Source organism: Maylandia zebra, linkage group LG10, assembly GCF_041146795.1.
Source record: "Maylandia zebra isolate NMK-2024a linkage group LG10, Mzebra_GT3a, whole genome shotgun sequence".
Lineage (NCBI taxonomy): Eukaryota > Metazoa > Chordata > Actinopteri > Cichliformes > Cichlidae > Maylandia > Maylandia zebra.
Window position 1 is genome coordinate 18,611,871 of NC_135176.1, and position 22,315 is coordinate 18,634,185.

General features: G+C 39.6%; 1 protein-coding gene across 4 annotated transcripts in view; it reads left to right on the plus strand.

The window, feature by feature from the left end:
- Positions 1-18,112, plus strand: part of LOC101481258 (replication protein A 70 kDa DNA-binding subunit) — a 49,020-nt gene extending 30,908 nt beyond the window's left edge. For all 4 annotated transcript variants that reach the window (XM_076889256.1, XM_004550154.4, XM_076889257.1 and 1 more), the window contains 5 exons: positions 1,131-1,260; positions 9,527-9,703; positions 9,848-9,955; positions 10,073-10,159; positions 17,351-18,112. In XM_076889256.1, coding sequence (XP_076745371.1) covers positions 1,131-1,260; positions 9,527-9,703; positions 9,848-9,955; positions 10,073-10,159; positions 17,351-17,452 — 604 coding nt within the window. In that variant the 3' untranslated portion in view covers positions 17,453-18,112. The remainder of the gene's footprint in view (positions 1-1,130; positions 1,261-9,526; positions 9,704-9,847; positions 9,956-10,072; positions 10,160-17,350) is intronic.
- The last annotated feature ends 4,203 nt before the right edge of the window (positions 18,113-22,315 follow it).

Genomic DNA, 22,315 nt, shown 5'->3' on the forward strand with positions numbered 1-22,315 from the left:
GTGTTTTGGTTCATAGGCATGCCTGGACATACACCCATCAGGCATAACATTATGACCACCTGTTTAATATTGTGTTGGGACCCTTTTTGCTGCCATGTAGCCCTGACTTGTCATGGATTCCACTGGATCCGTGAAGGTATGCTGTGGTATCTGGACCAAGATATTAGCCTCCATGGATCAGGCTTGTTTGTCCAGCACATCCCACAAATGCTTGATTGGATTGAGGGCTTTGAAATTTTGAGACCAAGTAAATACCTCATGCACCATTCCTGAACCATTTTCGCTTTGTGGCAGGGTGCAATGTCCTGCGGAAAGAGACTTCAAGGAATGCTATTTCACTGAAAGGGTGTACATGGTCTGCAACAGTGTCTAGGTAGCTACTACATGTAAAAGTAACATCCACATGGATGGATCCAAGGTTTCCCAGCAGAACATTGCCCAAAGCATCACCCTGCCACTGCCGACTCGCCTTATTCTCATAGTGCATCCTGGTGCCAGGTGTTTTGTGGGTAATCAATGCACACAAAGTTGGCCATCCACATGTTGTGAAAGAAAATGTGACTCATCAGACCAGGCCATCTTCTTCCATTGCTCTCTGCTCCAGTTCTGATCCTCACTTTCAGTGGTGAAGAGGGGCCATAATCACCCTAACTGTTTTGCAGCTATACAGCCCCGTACACAAGAAACTGTGATGCACTGTGTATTCGGACACTTTTTAATCAGAAATTCGCATAAATGTTTTCGGCAATTTGAGCTACAGTAGCTCATTTGTTCGCTCTCCACATGCATTAGTGAACCTTGGCCGTTAATGACCCTGTCACTGGTTCACCAGTGTTCCTTCCTTGGGCTGCTATTAATAGATTGTGACTGTGAACACCCCGCTGACCCAGTCATCGAGCCATCATAATTTGGCCCTCGTCAAACTCACTGAAATCCTTAAACATGTCCATTTATCCTGCTTCTAACGCATCAACTTTGAGGACAAAATATTCAATCACTCCCTAATATATCCAGCCCACTAACAGACGCCATGATGAAGAGAGAATCAGTATTATTCACTTCACCTGTCAGTGCTTATAATGCTATGCCTAATCGACGCATATTTATTCATGTACGTGTCATCTCTATAGGTATGACCGGGAAGGCTTTGCAGTCAACAGCCAGTCGCTGACAGAGACCAGGTCAGCAGGCACAGGATTAAACATGAACTGGAAAACACTGAGCGACATTAAGAATGAAGACATGGGCCATGGAGAGAAGGTGACCTCAACACATGCAAACATACTTACACACACATTGCATTACCTTATTTCCAAAGATATTATCATTACATGCATTTAGATTTAAAAGGGAAATAAAATAAAAATCACTGATGGTTTACCCAAATAGCAGCCAATATCAGAATAAATTTCAGGAATGGGGTGGACGAGACTAAAGTAAGCTCCATGGACGCCATTAAAATGTTCTTTGCAGTTAGGATTAGGTGACTTTGTTTTACAGTCTTTGATTGTTTTATGTTTTATTAACTGTTTTATGAACCACAAGCAGCTATAGTGCTTGCTACATTGAATGCACAGTGTGAGATCTGCAGTGAATCTGATCAAAATTAAACCATAAGGTGTTAAACAGCAAAAGGGTAAATCTTGTTGTTTGTGTTGCAGTTTTAGTTTGATTTCTGAGTCAGTTCTTTATGAAAATCTTGGTAGAAAGCAGATTGATATGTGAGTCAGAAAATCCTTCTCTCACTCAGGCAGCTGGCTACTGTTTGAAGAGGAATGAAAGAGACCCTGTGCAGATGATGTAACATCAGCATAGCTACAGTACAGCCAAGGTTGATAACAGAAAATCATTCCAGCGTTGTAAGACAAGCACTGTAAACATTGAGTTTTGGCACCAGCCCCAAAAAATCAAAGAGTTAAAGCTTTAATGCTTTGAAAGTTTCCAGTCACACAGGGACAAATCCATCATGTTGACGGACTTTGACGTCAGGAGTGTAATGCTGTTTTTAAATTTTTTATTTCTTAACTTTAACTTGCTTGCTCTTGTTACCTTCACAGTGTGGATTGGGCTTTCTTGAATTACGTATACAGTAGGGGTGCAACAATACTCATATCGATATTGAACCGTTCGATACAGTGCTTTTGGTTCAGTACGCATATGTATCGAACAACACAAAATTTTTTATTTATTTTATCAACTTTTCTTCTGACGATGCTGTCTGTGTTGAGCACTCACTGGATCTGCGTTCGACTACTTCGCCTAGGCTGCACTGTCGAGTGCGGATTCACTGAGCGCAGCGCAAGCTAGCAAGACAGAAACTAAGCTCGTTGCAACATGGCAACTGCCTCAACGCTACCCGAAATTGAACCTCCCCCACCAGAGCTGGCGTTTGGTACTATCTTGGTTTTCATGTGAAGTATGACCCTGAAGGTAAGCGCGTCATGGACAAAAGTAAAACAGTATGTCGGATGTGCCACGCAATGCTCAATTTGTGAGAACTAGTGCGTTAGCACAGTTAGCTTGTTAACGTGTTGACACCGTCCAGCCCCACGCACGGGGCGATCCCTGGTAACTCGTTAACGGAGATTTGCCGCGTTATGGCGTTAATGTCATTTTAACGAGATTAACGCTGACAGCACTAGTGGGAACACAACGAATATGACTGCACATTTACGCCGACATCATCCTAGTGCAAAGACAAGTGGAAGCAGACAAAAACAACAAGCAGGCATGCTACAAACTTTACCCGAGTCATTTAGACAGCCGTTAGCACATGATTCTCCTTATGGGGACCTGATAGGTTTAATATGCTGCTGAGAATATAGACCAGAAGAAGCGTATACTATAGCTTTTATTTTGGAAAGAACCATTTCTCTGTAATAAACTCTTTTCCAAAGTTGAGTGATTTCTCGATCAGATAGATTTTTTTTATTATTATTATTTTGTTGTTTCAGCAACATTAAATTTAAAAACTGTACTTTTGAGTTAAAATATATATTTATAATTTTAATAAATGACAAATTAAAAAAGCATGAACATTTTTTTGTATCGAAAAAATACCGAACCGTGACACCAAAGTATCGAACCGAACCATGAATTTTGTGTATCATTGCACCCCTAGTATACAGCTGCGTCTGGAGAAATTAGAATATTGCAAAAATGATTGTGTTTTGTTTCATATATTCTGTATTCATTACACATGAATGGAAATAAATATAGTGATATGTTTATTTAGGCGATTACAGTTTTTAGGTCATGAAAATCCAAAATGCAGCATTACAGAAAGTGTATCCTTTGGTGTAGTGCATTACATTCAACTGCAGTCACTTGGAAGACTGCTGACTTAGCAGTTTTCCAGATGACAATGCTTGACCCTCCACAAAGAGAGTAAGCTACATAAGGTTACTGCTGAAAAAGCTGGCTGTTTGCAGAGTGGTGTACCAAACCGTATTAGTGAAAAGTTCATTGGAATGGGATGACAAGCAAGGAGTTTATTAAACTTCACCGAAACAATCTGCAAATTTAATTAAACTTTAATAAACTATCATCTTGTCTTTATTTTTAGTTAGTACATACCTTAAACACTTAAAGCTGTAAGCTAATGATAGTTATATAAGAGCAGATGCATGCTGGTGCAATAAGCTGTACGTTTTACGTCCAATGGATGATGATCTGATTAGTCGACTAATCACAAAAATAATCGGTGACTAGTCGACTATCAAAATAATCGTTTGTGGCAGCCCTACTCACCACGCAGATGTCTTTAGGAAAGGAGGTACAACTGTTGCATTGCTAATATCAGTGATGTAAAGCCACTACTAAACCAGAGATGGCGTCAGAAGGAAAAGGAACTGGAGTGGTCCAAAGTCCTCTTTTTAGATGAAAGTACATTTTGCATTTCATTTGTAAATTAAGGTCAAAGAGTCTACTTGAAGAGTAAGGAGGCACAGAGTCCAAGGTGTTTGAAGTCCAGTGTGAAGTTTCCACAGTCTGTGATGATTTGGGTGCCATGTCATCTGCTGGTTTTGGTGGAGGTTGGTCAGGTGTATTTAATCAAAGTCCAAAGTCAATGCGGGCGTAAAACAGGAGATTTTGAAGTACGTCATACTTTGCCAAAAGCTTTGCTGACCATGTTATTACTGTGCTTCACTGACCAGCCAACTCGCCTGACCTGAACCACACAGAGAATCTATGGGGTATTTTCAAGAGGAAGATGAGGAAAATCCCAAAATCCAGATGAGCTGAAGGCAGCAAGCGATCTGGACTTTAGTAACACCTCAGCTTTGCCACAAGCGCCACTCCAATGCAGTAAAAGGAGCCCCAACATTTTTTATCTAATCGTGGAATAATAATCTGAGATACTGGATTTCTGAGCATTAAGAGCTGCAAGCCATCATCTTCAAAATTAAATTAAAAAAAGGCTTGAAATATTTCACTTTGTATGTAATTAATATGCAATGTAATACACTATATGAAAGGGAAATTGCTGAAAAATCAGGAACTCACAAAGTGCAAATAACTGACAGGGAGTTAGAAAGGAAAAGTTACATTTAATTCTGAAAACAAAAATGCTGTATTTTTTTCCCTCTCCTGTAAGAAAATAACCAGAATTTCTTTTAAATTCATGTCAGAATTCATACACAGCACAGCCGAGTCTGAATATGGTCATGCAAGTAAAGCCATTATCACTGAACTGAACCCACAAAATGCACGATGAAAGCAATCCTTACTGCTAAACATCACAGGATCATAATGTGATTGAAGGCCTCTTATTAAAAACTATCAAAGAAGCTTTTCTGTAAACAGACATGGTTCCAGCGATTTTTAGACCTGACTGCTGCTCAGCCTCATTTAAATGTAAGCATTTAGACAAACACAAATCCACAGTCAGTCTTCCATTCATTGTAAACAGAGCAGCTGTAGGCTGTGCCTTGCTATGACTTCATGGATTAGAGTCATGCTTTTCTTGTTTTAGCTGTGGGAGGGAGATAGCGATGCTTACGTATTAGCAGTAAAGCCAAACGCCATTGGATGAGCACGCAAGAACCTTCAAATTGAATGTGTGCCATTTTAAGAGGTGTCATTGCACAGAATTATCAACCTTTTGACCAAAAGCAGAGTGCATCTAAATGTGATGCGCCACTCCTAAAATTTCTAATTAATGAGATTTAGTTCAGACTAGTCTGCCTCATTCCTCGCATTTAATTGGAAGCCACTTACGGGTAGCTTCAAGATCAATGTCGCTTCTAATAAAAATTTCTAATTATGTTTTTTGAGGTTTGGGAAGCCTATAGGGCATAACATTACCAGAAGGGAAGTGGCACAGATAGAAAATGTGGGAGACTGAGAGCTGATGAGTGGAAAAAGGCAGGCAGAGCCACTCAAGCTACATGTCACTTACAAAGCTGCACTGAGGGATGTTTTTTTTCTTGGGGGAGGGCGGGGACCAAGGCCACAGAAGAAGGTGTAAAGAAAGTAGTGAAGAGTGGACTGGATAGAAGTGACAAGGGTTATTAAGAAAAGGTAAAGTCAGGATGAGGGTTGAAAGGTGAGAAATCCCTCTTTTTCCTGTTTTTCTTATTTTTTCCCCTCTTCTTATCCTCTGTCCTGTCCTCTTTTCTGTCTTCTTAGCTGTCTGCCCTGCGTACCACCTACTGATTCTGTAATTGAAAGGCTTTAAGAAGCTTGTCTCTCGCGCACTCTGAGGCTGCGGCTTTGGTTATAATAATGGAATTCAAATCATTAGCTTATAGTTTGAAGGAATCTAATTTGACATTCTACCTGTTTTCCTCCATGTAAGTGTGTGACTGTTTGCGTGTGTGTGTGCGCGCGCACACAGATGCAAGCATACAAGCTATTTCTAATTAATGTAGCAATGTGTGTGTTGGGGTTTGGGGACAAGCATTAAAGTTGGCATGTGCAGCCACGTCAATTATGTGAAGTAGATTTTCACTTGGTTGCCCTTCCACATACAAATTTTAATTGCATTTAGGTGCCAGAAGGTGACACAGGGATTTGGTGTGATAAGAATGAAAACTATTTTCAGAGCTATGTGTGTGTGTGTGTGTGTGTTAATGTTTCTGAATCTTTAGGTAAGTGTGCACACGTATTTTTGCATTGTAGTGTGTGTGTTTTTATGTGCAGCGTTAGTCATGCTACTCTTCCAGGCGCTCCTCAGTGTGCTTAAGGTTAAGACTTTGCCCCAAGGCTTTTGTGTATACACTGGAATACTGAGGGAGAGAATAAAACACAAAGGGAGAACTGGAAAGATGATGACAAATGCAGTGGGATTTATTTAGAGTGGTCTAGTTTTGTGGGAATCACTATGGTTCAGATCGCGATGACCTCTATCCGCTCATTGTCTGTAGCATCTGCCAACATTAGGAGTCCTCAACAACCCCGTGCTTTCAAAAAGCATCCTGTTTTCTTTTCTCTTGTTACGTCCACCCTTCTACCACCTTCCCCACTCATCGCCTTCCCACCTCTCCAGCCTTCCAGCGCTCCAATCTGCCCAAGTCTGCAAAACGTGATGAGGCAGGCGGAAAATGGGAGTGGAGTGTTGAGGGGGAGAGCGCTGTTGCTAACGGGAGGAATTCTCCTAATTAAAAAAAAAAAAAAAGCCTTACTAAGTGTTCAAGAGGGGTTCTTGCCGTGTGGCATGTGTACTGGGTAGATGGATGGGTGGACAGATTATGAGGATGTGAGTCAGTGTTAGCTAGAGGGGGAAAAAGTGTCAAAGAGCTCCAAGTCTGACTGGCAGTATCTGTAGAGGTCATGAGGACAGAGGACATCATCAACCCTCTCATGAGTGACGCTGTGAACACAATGGCCTTTTCACATTCCATGCTCTTACTAAACAGTTTACAGCGAGTGTGGGCTGTATAACGAAGGAACAGCATTGCTCTGTCAGCGTGTGTGTGTGTGTGTGTGTGTGTGTGTGTGTGTGTGTGTGTGTGTGTGTGTGTGTGTGTGCACACGAATTTGGCCGGCATCCTAGAAAGAGTCTTTGATAGACTCATTTAGGCCAACATTAGTAATGAGTCTGGCCCAGCTCTAGCTTGTAGTTGTTGTTTAGAATGCATTTTAAAGCATTTCATTTTAAATTCTGGCTTCAATTCCAACATCTTGTTTAAGACCTGTTCTCCTGATAGAAGAAATACCCTCTGGTGAATTGAAGAAAAAAAAATTTCTGTGGTTTTTCCAAGCATGTGCAGGTATATCACATTCATCACCCCGTGCTTAACCGCGTGTATGTTTGCATGCAGGCACGTCCACGTGCGTGCCTTTTCCCAACGAGATGCTGTTCCTGTGCTGTGTGCATTCTTTATATTTATATTTATGGAAATCAAATGCCGAGCGTCTCCACAGGATGAGAGAATAGCCTTTTCCCCCCATAGAATTAGCATTTCTTTCCTTTTTAGCTGTTGATTTTACCAGTGTGAGTTCTGCCGCCTAAGGAGCTAATATCTGTTTAAATTACAGCAATATCGCTGCATTTTAATTTGATGCTGTTTGACTGTGTACACTTTAATTTAAATTCCTAACAGAAAGAAGTTCAGCTCATTGTATGTGTATTGCAAATGCACAAGTTTGGGTCTTTGCATATAACCTTGCACCGCATCCGTGTGTATATGTCAGCGTGCTTGTGCGCGCGCATACATTAGCACATTAGCACTATTTCAAAACTAGAGAGGAAGAGAGAAAGAGATCCGTGTCATCTTGCATTTATTATGCAAAGAATTCTCAAACTCCCTCTGCTCTCTTTTTAAACAGTTCCAAGATTGTTTGGAAGTCAAATAGAGATGTGTAAACAGCATGCATCTACCAGCTGGGCCAACTTGTTGGCAACAGTTTTACAGTTGATGCCAAATTTGATCTGAGTTTATTTTTATTTTATTTAATATTTCTCTTTCACCCTCTTTAAAACTGTCCGCTCTGAAAGGTCCACTTTTATTCCTCTCGATCTCACATTTCTTTTGGATTTTATCGTTTAATTTCATCACTTTTAAGTCACGATTTTAAAAGTAAGGCAGCTTAAAACACAAGAAAATACCAAAAGAATGCTTACAATGTTTAGATGAAAACAACACATCCACTGAGGGTTATTCACCTGGAGCGCTGATGAATGTTTCTTTTAATGTGCTGCTCAATATTAATATTAGTGCACTCCTTTTTTCTTTATCAATTTAAAAATCACAAACAGTAAAAGGGATTGTGCATCAGTGCTGCTTTATAGAAGCTAACTTATTTTTAGCTTCACTCTTGATTGACTGCGTGATATTTGCATACAGATTTTGGTATTTGTTGAATTATTCCACTCCTGTGTTCTGCTGTTTTTTGTTTGTTTGTTGTTTTTTTAAATGCTGCTCCTTTTTTATTGAAAGATTACATGTTCAGTTCCCGAATGAGGTAGCAGTCCATGTTTCCTACTGATAACTTGTTTTGTGTAAGTCTTGTTTACGCATCAACACTGCACAAGGGAAAGGTGCACCACCTCTTCTCTGTCTGCTAAACCTTCCTCAAGCTCTTGTATGGGAGGTTTGTTTGTCTTTTGTGGTTAGCTTCAGTTTTAGATCTTTTGTCAGCTGCCTTAAAGCAGCCTGCAGTTGTTAATTGCTACCACAAAATGTAAGGAATTATAGAATGACAAAGCACTGGAAATGTCATCAGCTGTCAGTTTGTAATGATTATTGTTGACCTGTCTTATAAGTCCTGTTGAGTCAGGACTATTTTTATAACTTTATGAAAGAACAGTGCATTTATATTTACAATTATTTGTTTAGACTTTTGTTTCAAACTTTTGTACAGATCTGTTTTTTTTCAGTGTCCATACGCATACCTTTAACTTTAATCTTGGCTCAAGAGTCTACAAGATGGTGTAACAGTTTTATTCAACTCTAGAACTCCAAAAAAAAAAAAAAGCAATCAGATGGCTTTGCTCTGAAAGCTTGAATGAAAGGAGGCAAATATGAGCCAGCTACAAGGACGGCTACAGTTAATTTCTTGTTTTAACATCTGCCAGCTCTGCAAACATTCAAAGGAGAAAGCTGCCAGTTAAACAGGAAAACTAAATGATCCATAACACTGGCACTGACTATTATTCTGCCATGAGTTCCTTTCTCCTCCAGCTGTATGCTGTCAATTTGCCATATTTTTACTGACACCGACTTAAATTATGCTTTTGAGGACTGGTGTTAATTAGCTGGTGAAACAATGCTAGATTGTCTCCCGGTTCCAGCAGGAATAGTTTGACTGTTGCAAAAATTGCACATTAAATGCAAAGTTCTTAAAACAAGTCTCGGGTGATTTGGTTGATTTGCCACATTCACATTTAATATGGAAGAGTAATAGACTGAAAAATATAATAGACAAAATGCAATTAAACTGCTGCTGGTTAGCACAGCACCTACAGATTAACTGCAGCTTCCGAGACAATCCGATTGCAGCAATATGATTTGGTGTTTATAGCAATCGAGCTCAACCCCTGTAATAAGATAAATATGTTTTTGTGTTCCATTTTATACAGGCACAGTATTTCAGCTGCGTGGCGACAGTGCTGTACATTCGTAAGGAGAATTGTCTGTACCAAGCTTGTCCATCTGCAGACTGCAACAAGAAGGTCATCGACCAGCAGAACGGGCTGTACCGCTGCGAAAAGTGTAACAAAGAGTTCCCCAACTTTAAATACAGGCTCTTACTTTCTGTAAGTGTGCACAGTGCACATCAATAGTGGTTGTTATACATACTGTGATGAGAATTATTGTAACCTACATGAATATGCATGACCACACATACACATATAAATAATCTCTCGCCCACTCATCATCTCGGCCTGTTCCTCTCTCAGGCCAACTTAGCTGACTTCGGGGATAACCAGTGGGTGACGTGCTTCCAGGAGACAGCTGAGGCCCTGTTGGGTCACAGCGCAGAAACTCTCGGACATCTCAGAGACACAGTAAGACACATAGGCGGACAAGAAAATTGCCTTTGCAATTTTGCCAGAAGGTTTAACTGTAAAAGACTACTTCCTGTGCTTCCTGATGTTGTATTTCCCTTGTTTTTTGTTTCTAAGGATGAAGCTGCCTTCGATGAAGTCTTCCAGAAAGCCAACTTCACAACTCACATCTTTAAAAACAGAGTCAAGCTAGAGACCTACAACGTAAGTGGCTAAAAACTGCTGTGCAATATAAAGTGGTACAGTGCAATACAATTTAGCAGCAAAGCAGAATATACTGGTACACACTAGTGCTCATCATTGTCCTACAAGCATTCTTTCAGTGATCCTGGAGGAATATTCAACGCTGATTGGCTAGTGTCACAAACAGCCGTATTATCGCTATATTCAACAAATACACCAGCAAGCATCTTATTTCCCCAATACAGCAATAATAGGCTTTCAAAATGCACAAAAGGTTTGCACACAAGTCACATTGTTGTAGAAGTTAGTAAATGGTTTATCCCCTGGGTCAGTTTCACAATAAAAAGCAGCTACAATACACAGATGTGTTTGTGTGAGCTGTTTCTTTTATATGACAGCGACCAATTACAATTATGTAATTGTTTTGGGAAATTACAACATTTTCTGCTTATCAACTCCACAGCCACACATGATAATAATAATAATAATAATAATAATAATAATAATAATAATAATAATAATAATAATAATAATGGATACTAATCAGGAAGCCTTTGGTTTGAATCCAAACCCCTCCAGTCCGCATGTCGAAGTGTCTTTGGTGCTTTGATACTTGTATAAAGCCTAATTATTAAAAAATTATATAAGGAAAAGCTTGTAGTTTTAGCAATGGACGGTATTTACTGATCAGCAGGATCCTTAAGGATGAAATTAAAAGAGGCAATATGAAGTGTTAGTGCTGACATAAACCACAATTTAACCAGCTGTGTTAACAAAGGCTTCATTTACCCAAGCATAATTGGCACTTTTCTTTATGAAGTCACGTAGAAATGAACAAATTTTCAAATTCTCATTAATGTAAAGACATATAACAGAAAAAATATTTCTGCTTAGATTAAGGGAACATGCATTATTTTTGTCAATAATAACCTATTGCAGTGCATTAATGAATGATCTGCATGCCATTCATGAGTTTGTTAAAGCACTCATCATCAGATATTGTCTTCCAGTCGGTTGCACTGCAGACCCAAGCATGTAAGGCTACATATGCAGTTGTGGTGTGAATGAGACATGGCGGGTCCAGGGATCATAGGTTTGAGCCATTTTATTCAATATTTGTCACACCACAACACCCGCCAACCCCTGAGTCCCCGTGTTTTTAACTAGGCGGGCATGATTAAGGATGCCGTGCAGGTGTGTCCGCCCTCCCTGCACGGCACCGCAGACCACGCCCCACCACAGCAGTATAATCACGACATGCTGTCAGTCACATAACATGAATCCGAACTCATTTCAATTAGTATAAGAGTGACAGGGGAGTTGTTTTATAGCCAGTGCACTTTGGATAACAGAAAACAAATACAGCTGTGAATTCATTTCTCTTAATTAGTCGCTAATTAGCATTTAGCTATTGTCTTTCTAAGCCTAATTAGCGTAATTATTCAGAGTCTAATTTGCTGCTGGGGCACATACCGAGAGTCTGAGTGGAATGATTGAGATGTAGGATGAGCTCTGAATGGTCTGTGTCCTGACCTCAAGAAAATCTACAAGGAAAACTATGCAGAGTTCATAAACCATAAAGTGAGGAAAGTCTAACTTCACCAACAATAATGTTTATTTCAGTAAAGTGTGATCTTTATGTAGAAAGCGGAGGAAACTGTTTACGCTCTGTTTCAGCATATCACGTCTACTTGCCAGCCTGAAGTTAGAGGAGCAAATAGAGGAGGCTGCAGTTTCCATTATATTGAACAATGCAGACGCTTTGGTCAGAACAAATAGCATTTTGATGATTTTGCTTTTCTTGCAGCCTTACCACCGGTGGGGCTTAAAATGCCGTCCTCAGGGCTGCATTACAGAAGGAGTCATAGTTTTTCAAAACAAACACTACTTCACCTTGGGAGTATGAACATTCTGTGTAAATTATCCACTGAGAACCATCAATGTCCAAAGGAAATTTCAAGGTAATCTGGGCTCAAATTGTGAGACAGAGAAAAGGGGAGTCATCGCAGTTCAGAGGGCCCTGGCTGGCAGCAAATGGAAATGAAAAATTGAATATGTCAACAGTGTTTTAGACACAGTTTAAATGATCTACTGAACAACTAAGCAGCTCTGAGAACAGCTAACTGAGCAATCAGGTTTTTTTTCCACCCTGAACGCAAATGCAGGCACAGTAAGCGCTTGTCATTACAGGCACTATTTTGCCATGCATGTCTGTGTTTGAGGCAGAGACTGATACAGATTTATTCATGTAATTCAGTGCTCTGGTTATTCAGTTAATTCAACAATATTAAAAATAAATGAATTGCAGCTGGCACTTAATAAAAAGAAAATCATTGATCACCTGTTAATTATGCATCAAAGGTGATACTGTGGAGAGACATAGAGCATTTTCACAACATGTTTTTTCAAGACCACAAATGCATCCAAATCAAGTAGCTTTTTTTTTTTTACTTTTTAGGTAAATACTTATTTTTCTATTGCAGGATGTGTCAGGAAGAGTTCAAGACAAATAGGAGCACTTTTTTGATCGTTTCAGTTTTCAACAAAGTAGATATAATGAGCTCAGAATAGAAACGTGTTCTACATAAGGCTTATCACTGTATTCAGACATTTTTTCCGTCTGCATTTGGCACAGCCTGCGATTCAAAACACGAGCTGTTCACTTTGTCTTTCTACCGAAGCCTTCATTCTTACACACTTGTGTGACACAAGGCAAAAAGTCCTACCGCATTGTTTTCACAAAAATAGAACAACGCAATGAAATGTCAGAACCTAATAAGATTAATGAAGTTGTAAAGTGTGTGCTTTGTCACTTGTCATAACAGAGACACGCAGAGAGAGAACGACCTGGCTTAGGATCATATTTTAAGGTTTGTCTTATTTTTAGGAACAGAAGCGAGATGACAAACTACCAGGTTTTCGACTTAACAAGCACATGTTGTTTTTGTTCAGTCATCAACTCTACCAGTGTACTATCTATCTATCAGTCACTCTTCCTATTTAGACCATTATCCTGTTTAGACAAGGTTATGATAAATTCTTTTCTTTCTCTCACAAAGGTAATTCATATTATATAATCGCCTATTTTAGGAAAATAATATTTTAAAAAAGGGCCCGGCCAGTAAAAGCATATATATTGGCCAAGAAATGGGATCTAGAAGTAAAAAGGAGACCCTTAAAACCATCGCATGAGTCTTGGCAGTACTTAGTTTGACCACCAGGGGGCAGTCCTGAAGAATGTAAGCATGTAAATAAATAGCTACACATAAGAGATCTTAGCTAAATCTGTTTATTTCGTGTGGAAGAAAAAAATGTTTCATATGTTTTAATATCAGATTCCTTAAGCATATAGGTCACCCTAACATTATCAACCTATGAAGGCCTATAATTTGTGTAGTTGTGTCTACTTTTTCTAGAGATTTGAGGAAATTGAAGGTAACGTTTCAAAGAACCTTGAGTCCATCGTGTTCTTCAATCAGTTCTTGAACAACGGGCAGTGTGGCATAGCCCGTTTTTCCTGATGGGGGAAATCACTGAGTTGTACCTGGTCTATAGCAGTGTTATGGACCCATGTGGGATGCTCAGAGCATTCGCCAGAGCAGCACACTCACCAAAAGCAAACACCAGCACTGACGTTATTTCCCAAAGTAAATAGCACACGAGGGATTTAAAGGAAAACAGGACTCATCAGACCAGATGACCTCCTTTCAGTTTGTTTAAGGCTTCTTTTGTTGCGTGACGATGGGTAAGGTTAGTTTTAGGGCTGTGGCAGCCGTCACAATGTGGCCAAAGTGCTCTGATTTTCAAATCCAGCAAAATGGCTCTTTAATCCCAGGACCGTAATGTATATGGTTTTGTAAGTAAACAAATATTATTCACACATAAGCATTCCAATTGCTAACTCGTGTATATGTACGCTTTTTTGTGATTAATGAGAATTACAGAGAAGCCACAATAATTGTTTAAATATGGTGATGACGGTGCTGAAGAGCATCAGTCTCTTTTAGCCCTGCTTTAAAGGTGACAGCTGTGTGAAGAATGATAATTGAGAGTTTAAGAATGAAGGTCAGACTCCCTCTGTCCCCCTTCTCACCTGGCTAATCTCTACATGAGGAAGACGTGATTGACATTTTGTTTTGTTTTTTTGAAAATTGCAGAAATTGCTTAAGGCAACTTGACTACCCCTCTGTTGGGGGGTGTAGTCTCTGAAAGCTTTGGAGTTTTTCACATTTGGCATTTAATAAATATTATATTAAGAATAGATTACTTTGCTCAAGTGAGCTCTGAAAGCAGAAAGTACAAGAAGCAAAGCAGTAACTGATAAAATTGGCCTGCTTTTATACTTTACGACAGGTATAAAAGTGGGAGACTCTTATACAGATGTTGTGATGATAAATGTGCATTTATCATCACAACATCTGGTCTATATTCACAACCAGGTAAACAAATTTACAAATCCTTCACACGATGAAAAAGTCCAACGCAGCTGGCAACAGACGTAAATAAAAATGTAAATGCTGCATTTAAATAAAGTTCTGTCTTAACTGTCTGCCGAGTTTCATTAAGGTGGTGCCTTACAAAGGCAGGAGCATGTGCAGTGAATCAGAAACTAGTGCTCCAGAACTGAGTGCAGTAAAGGCTCATCTTCCTCTCCTACACACACACAATTCACAACATGGTGAATTGGATTTACGGAGCACTAAAGAGCGCTGTTTACACATAATCTTTTAATTTGCATTTGTTTAAAAGACAATCCAAAGAAATGTGTATCTGATTTCTGATTTCGAACCAGTACTCAGATGTGATAATTAAGTTCAAGTCTTAGTCTTTGAATCTGTTCCAGGCTGGCTGATTATTCATCTTAAATATGTGTTGCTGTATTAGTGCACATATATCTGTGCTTGTGTCAGAGTCCAAGTGCATCAGTCTGAAGTGAATACATTGATTGTGTCTCATTTAATCTATTAGTGTCATAGGGGATCTGTTTTTCTTTCCCTGTTTTAACAGACAGGCCATTCAGAGTACACTCGTAACACAGCATTCACACCACATTACACTCAGACCTTTTTGCTGTCCTTGAGTGTGGAAAAAGATTTCTGAAAATTCTGAAAGAGAGAGAGAGAGATTGTTTCCAAGGAGCCAGACTTTCTAGAAACTTGTGTTCCTGGGCAATAGTTTTCCAGTGTTTTCTCGCAAATAGGCCAAAATAGTCCTTTTGACCCAAAAGTCCTACAGTAGAATTTAACAGAAGGTGGTTGGTGACCTTGTCAGAGGCTTAATTCACTTTCAGACAAGTTTTAAGAATCCTTTATCAAGGTTGCCTTGCATATACATTTTACTGGATATATGGGAAAAATGGTAGTAGGATTTATCCTATTCATTTCAGTTCCATAAAACCTATTGTGTGGATGTGTTAAGATATTTCAGTCTTGACCTAAGTGCTGGATTGTTAATGAATAATATTTCTCTGCAGGTAGTTTTGGGTTGTTTTTTTTGCTCAGTACAGTACAGCATCTTAATTATTCTCTTTGAAGATGTGGCATCAGTAAGTGTAAATGTTTATTGGCTAGTTGTGCGCTGTACTTTTGCATGTGTGTGTGTTCTGTTTTTTTTTCTTTTTGTCTACACATCCAGAAGTGCTGGTATTTATTCGTTCAGTGCACCGCCTGAAATTGAGTTAGAGAACAAGGGTGAATGTTTGGCTACGAAGTAATTGTTTTCTCCAGATGCGATTGCAGTATTAGTCTGTGCATATTAAATTACCAAGCTTTCTTTCTCTCAGTACCCTACCATTTGGAAAACCATTATTTTTAAATAAGTTGTCACCTTTTGTCAAGTGGAACCTCCGATTCAAACCCCCCTCCCCCCACGTATTGTTTAATTTGCCTGAGGTAGATGCAAATTGAAAATACGAGTAGAAGTGTGGAATCAACGTGTGAACAAATGTTCAATCCTTGATGCTGGTTATCCTAAGAGAATTGCTAATTCTCTCTGGATTGAACCCTTTAATAATTATCACTGATTATGACAGAAAAGAGCTTTTGACTTTATGCTTTCACTGGAAATCATGCCATTGTTTGATGGTACAGAATCTGACTTACTGATGGTGACTCTTACTGCAAACAGTTGAGACAGCTTACATCTGCGTACACAATTATCGATCTCAATTGTTGTTGTGTTTGTGAAAGTACAAGCACGCATTCACACCGATGGGTAATTTAGAATCTCCAGTTAACCTAACCAGCATGTCTTTGATCTGTGGGAGGAGGAAACCCACGCAGGCACACCGAGAACATGCAAACTTCACACAGAAGCTGGCCTGTGGATCCAGGAAGCCTCAAGCTACGAGGCACTAAACACTGTAGCTCTGTATAATATGGCAGATTAGAATATGTTTTTATTGATATAATTGTTATTAATATAAAGGGAACAGGTGGAACATCCTTCTTTTTGCTTACTTTTGTAAATGACATGGAAAGTGTCACCTTTCCTGCTCTGCTTCCCGCCTTGGGGCCACATAGGGTCAATTTATAATCACACAGTACATTGGGTTTGAGTAATCACACGAGTTTATGCTAAATATTGCTGAAGTCTGTGATCGTGCAGTAGCCAGTGTTTGTGTTCTTGTTTATTTTTTATTTTTTTAGTCTTGCGACAGTCAGGACTCAGTCTGACTTGCTGAATTTTCATCGTTTGAGGTGAAATGCTTAAATTCATCAACAGAGGTGTCTGGTTCCCAAAGAGAGTGCTTTGATGACAAGATTCGCTTACATTATGGGGGGGGGGAAGCCGCTCTCGTTTTCTTACATTTGTGAGATTTTCCAAAACAGAAGAAGCAGGCAATGCAAATTAAAATCAACATATTAAATACCATGTAAATTATGCAGCTCAGCTCGAGATGACTAACGACATCATGGCTCACACTTGCCAAAGGATCTGAAATTAGACCATACAATAAAATCTACTGGCCTTGCGGCTTTTTGCATAGATTTTGAGAAGAAGGTTGTTGGTACAAGTCTGAGCTGACAGCAAAGCTCTGTCAGTAGCAGGAAGTTTCAGTCCTAAAGCAGACTTTCCACCGCTTGGGTCTTAATTGGTTCAGTAGATTAATGATTATGTGCAGTCTTGAATCGTGCTGATCACAGAGGTTAAAGTTGTTGTTTCCTTACCCGATGCTGTGCACTGAACTCAAACTCTCTGTTTCCTCCACAGGATGAGAGTCGAGTGAAGGTAACTGTAATGGAAGTCCAGCCGGTCGACCACAGAGAATACAGCCGGAGACTCCTGCAAAACATCTACAAATTGGCTAGATGAACTCAGTCCCACCCATTCAAATGTCTGTCTGGTCATTAAACGCATCTTTCGCCATTCTGCAACCAGTGTCCGACTTTTTCCTACCTGCGAGATAACAGCATATCAGGCTGAGACAGGAAAGGGGGCGGCCAGTGATTCATCTAAATGGCAGCCAAACAAAAGACTGATATTTAGCAGATGACTTCCTTCACAGAGCGGAGGGGAAAAAGGCAAAAAGATCTGATGGAAGTGACTTCCAGCTTTATTTTAATGGCAATTTAACTTTGTGTTTTCAGTTTAAAGAATTTTTACCGTGTCCTGCTTACATTTTCACGTCTTATGCATCATGTAAATACTATGATTGTAGTGTTTTCTTTTTTCTTCATCAACGTGACTTATTTCTTCGGTTTTGTATTGGTGATGCTCAGTGTTAGTTGAGTAAGACGTAGATGAGTCACATTTATTTAATCTTTGGTTTGTTTGTTTTTTTCTTCAAACAGAGTCTTGGAAAAAATGCGTGGGGGGTGCACGTGTTTAAGCTGCGTTCACAGCGTGCGCCTTGTTCTTAAAAGATACCCTGGGTGTGTGCGTGTGCGCGCATTTGTGTTTGGTTTCCTTTTGTGCTTCCAAGAAATGTCAGACAAGAAAAAAACAGGCATTAAAAGGACATTAAAATAGAAAGTGTCTTTGTCTTTATCTGTGTTGTCTTAACAGGTAGGCTTACAAAACGAAAAATTGCATTTGCTGGGAGATCAGAAAATATTATATTTTTTAGAGATATTAAACACCTGGATTTCTTTCTGAAATATAAAGTTTTTCACCTCACCGGATAAGGTGACCTGAGGCAGCTGGCGTGCTTTGTAAATAATCAAATTGAAAGCTAAAAGTTTTAGGAAGGAGACGTAAAAACTTTTTTTCTTTTGCTTGTCAGCAGTCAACTGAGCTAAAGGCTGACGGACATTTTTCTGTGGCGTTTTATCTCAAGAACCAAAAAGGGCACTGGAAAAAAAAAAATATATATATATATATATATATATAAACACCCAGCACGCCCCTGCGGGCGGTTTATCCTTCAAGCTCGGGTCCTCTACCAGAGGCCTGGGAGCTTGAGGGTCCTGCGCAGTATCTTAGCTGTTCCCAGGACTGCGCTCTTCTGGACAGAGATCTCCGATGTTGTTCCTGGGATCTGCTGGAGCCACTCGCCTAGCTTGGGAGTCACCGCACCTAGTGCTCCGATTACCACGGGGACCACCGTTACCTTCACCCTCCACATCCCTCTATATATATATATACATATATATACATATATATATATACATATACATATATATATATATATATATATATATATATAATATTTTGCCTCACAGTTTAAGAAAAATACTCTCATACTGTGACTGGCGTAGCCATGAGACAGGTGGGTGAATGCAGTGATTAAAAGTCACACTCGGTTCACTGATAAATCAGGCATTTCAGTTCGAAATTACTTTCACATTAAATGTCTCTATCAATATTAGAGAGTCCTTTTTGCTCACTGAGTATGCATTAAGACACTAGAAAGCAAGGGAAGTGCTTCAGTGGCATTCCTCCAGTAAGGTGTGGCTCAAGGCCATGACACTGATTTATGTTGGCAGCAAGCTGCCTGCTCCCTCCTCTCCCAAGCACCAGCAGTAACATCTCCTGCCTGCTGCCTGCCATGTGTGGAGATTTGGGAGATTATAATGCACACAGTAATCTTTTTATCCATGTGTCAACTCTTGCCCAACTTATTCCATTATCTCTGTATGAGTTTTTTGTTGTTTTTGTTCAGTGCTCTGATGTGTCACTCTCTAATAATCACTTTCTAAAGACATAAAAATTAGACAGCGTACATTGAATGTAGTGACATTTACTAACACAGAAAGCATTTTAAAGCCAAAGTGTGAAGGGAATTACGTGAGTGATTAAAGGTTGACTTTGAGTCATACTACTTTTTTAACAAACATAAATAGTCCCACACTGGCCAAACCACTTACAGCAGAAGTGACTCCAGCTTTTGAGGTTCACTTTACTCCCAAACTCTTCCAGGTCAAATCAAATCAAGACTTTTTTTTTTTAAGTATTTTGTTATTTGCTAGATTAAGTTGGTAGAGTAAGTGTAACCCTCTGTTCTGCTCAGAAAATCTAAAAAGGAGTCCATGAGATCAGAAAGTCATTTCCAACTTAAAGCCTTGCTGATGATTGAGACTTAAGATGGAGACATGTCAATCTGGAGCCTTAGCCAGCCCCAAGGCATTGTGGGACAGAGAAGGACACAGCGAAGAGATTAGGAGAATTTTTATTATCCTTTGAGAACTTTATCTGAATGTGACGTGCGAAGAAGTAGTGAACTGAATTGCCAGTGAGGCTGGCATATCTTCTTTGTGGGAATGTGGGAGTTTCAGTCCGGTGAATACACAGTCTGTCTCTCTATCTGCGCGAGGTGTGTGAGGCAACAAGGACAGCAAATGGAAATGAGCTGCGGTTATCACGGAGGTCAAAGTCCTGATCACAGTCAATCTGTCCGCAGGCCATCCTGTCTGTGCGGATATGTGTGTGAAGTGGGGAGGGAAGGTGGGGTGTTAGAGTGCAAGAAGGGAATATTTGCACATGAATATTTCATGTGCATCTACATATTCTACATCACATGCTTGTCTATAATACTGTACTTGTGGCATTTGAAAAAAGCTATTCATTCAGCTGTTCTGGGCTAAACCTTTCTCATTATTAGTGTTCGTTGTTACAACATGAAGACCTTTGGTATGAGCCACAGATGTCATTGAAAAACAATTCCTTATTTCTGCAGCTTGTTCACTTTAGTTTTTCTTCAAATCATGACATGCAGTTTTTCATCTCAATGCACTTTACAAACAGAGGTCAACACCTTACAGTACCAAGAGAGAAAGCCGGCAGTTCATCCTTGAGGAGTAAAGCTCTCTTTGTACTGAAAGGAAACCTCCAAGACAACCAGATCCAGGATAAGCAGCTTTCTGCCTTGAATGGCTGGATGGAAAAGAATAGCAAAGAGAGAATATATTAGGATCTGGGAGACACCTGGAACAGCTTTCAATTCAAAAGGTGTCAAACTGGTTGCCATACTGATGATGACGACCATAATAACAAATATACTTATTGGTTTAATAGCAGTAATCTTACTATCTCCATCTGCGTGTTTGTTTGTGTCTTTGTCCTCCAACTCCTTCTAAACCACCAGGAGCTGAGCACACATGTACAATTCAGAGTCCTTGAATAAGTCGGAGTCCTATCAGTGGGGGTTCCCAATTTGGGGTCATAATGTGGGTCATGTAGCCTTCAAATAGTTCCTCCAACTGCTTAAAGGGCAGTTGAAATGTGTGCTGAGAACATACAGACTTGTTTTTTAACTTCCTATATTTTAAAATTGAATCTCAGACTGTGCTGCTATATCTCTATGGCGCACTTAGTTTATGATGCTTCCTTTGGGATCTATTGTGAGGCTCCATGAGCGGCCATTGCTGTGAAAAAGACGCAACTCTTCCATTCAATGGCTTTGGTACAACTTAGACCCTTGAAAATCCTCCACTAAATGAGATAATATGATGTCACCTTGTTGCCTTGCAACCAAATAGCAATGGACTAAAATGACAATATTTAGCATTTAGGCACCTGTAGCACCTTATAAAAACATCCTATCCCAACAGCATCTCATTTATATTCACAAAATTAGTATTACACATGATGTATTATGGCGCTATCACATTGCCTGGCAACAGGATAAAATAACTTGGTTTTAGCCTTTATGCACCTCTACCACCTCACGAAGTCATCCTGCCATTTTAATTTCACAACAATAATACCTCATTTATATCCATTAAAGTTGAATTTCACATGCGTAGCAACTACCTAGCAACAGGCTGAAATGACCCATTTTAGGCATATAAACATCCACCACTCCTATTTTTATTTTTTATTTGTTTTTACTTTTCTCAGTATGATTAAGAACAGTTTGCCAACAGCATAAACAGGCCAAACAACACTGTAGCATGGACTACTGATAATAAAAATAATGGGGATTAAGCACGACAACAAACACTGAGCAGGCTCGTGGGGCTGAAATTGGAAGTGGACAGCTCTTGAGATATAGATACCTGCTGAGAGGAACATATAGCTAGAAAAAAAGAACAACTAATTTCACGAAGACGAACACATCAAGATCACATCACTGATACCTGTAAACCTGTTGCTTTCAACCCATGATTACTATGTAGAGATAACTAAATGACAATTAAACAATTACAGGACCTGGCATTACTTGGACCACGCCCACCTATCATTTTGATTTCACCTTACACACCTCTGGATGTTCATGACTGTATCTACCTGTGCTGTTGTGACTCTATTATATAGACAAATCTGTCCACAGTACTCAAAGCCTCCTTTGTGTTGGCATGCTGCAGGCATCTCCTAGATGACAATTTTCCAAAACACACACACACACACACACACACACACACACACACACACACACACACACACACACACACACACACACACACACACACGGGGAAAAAATACCAGCTATGTTATGTCTTGTAAAAACAAGTCAACCAAAGCTCTGTGTGCAGTCTGCACGAGTGTATGTGTTAAACTCAAGGCACAGTTTCTTGTCATTTTAATAAGACAGACTGAATGACAGCAGCAATTACCAGCCGCAGTAAATGAAAGCGTGTTGGCTTAGTTCTCTCCTTATGAATCTGAGTGTGCATGTATACACACATAGACACATGCAGAGATAGACAGGACTCCAATTTTGGAAAAACAAAAGAACAACAACAACAACAAAAGCAGCCCTGGAATTTGTTGTCAATTAGCCACAATTTGATACAG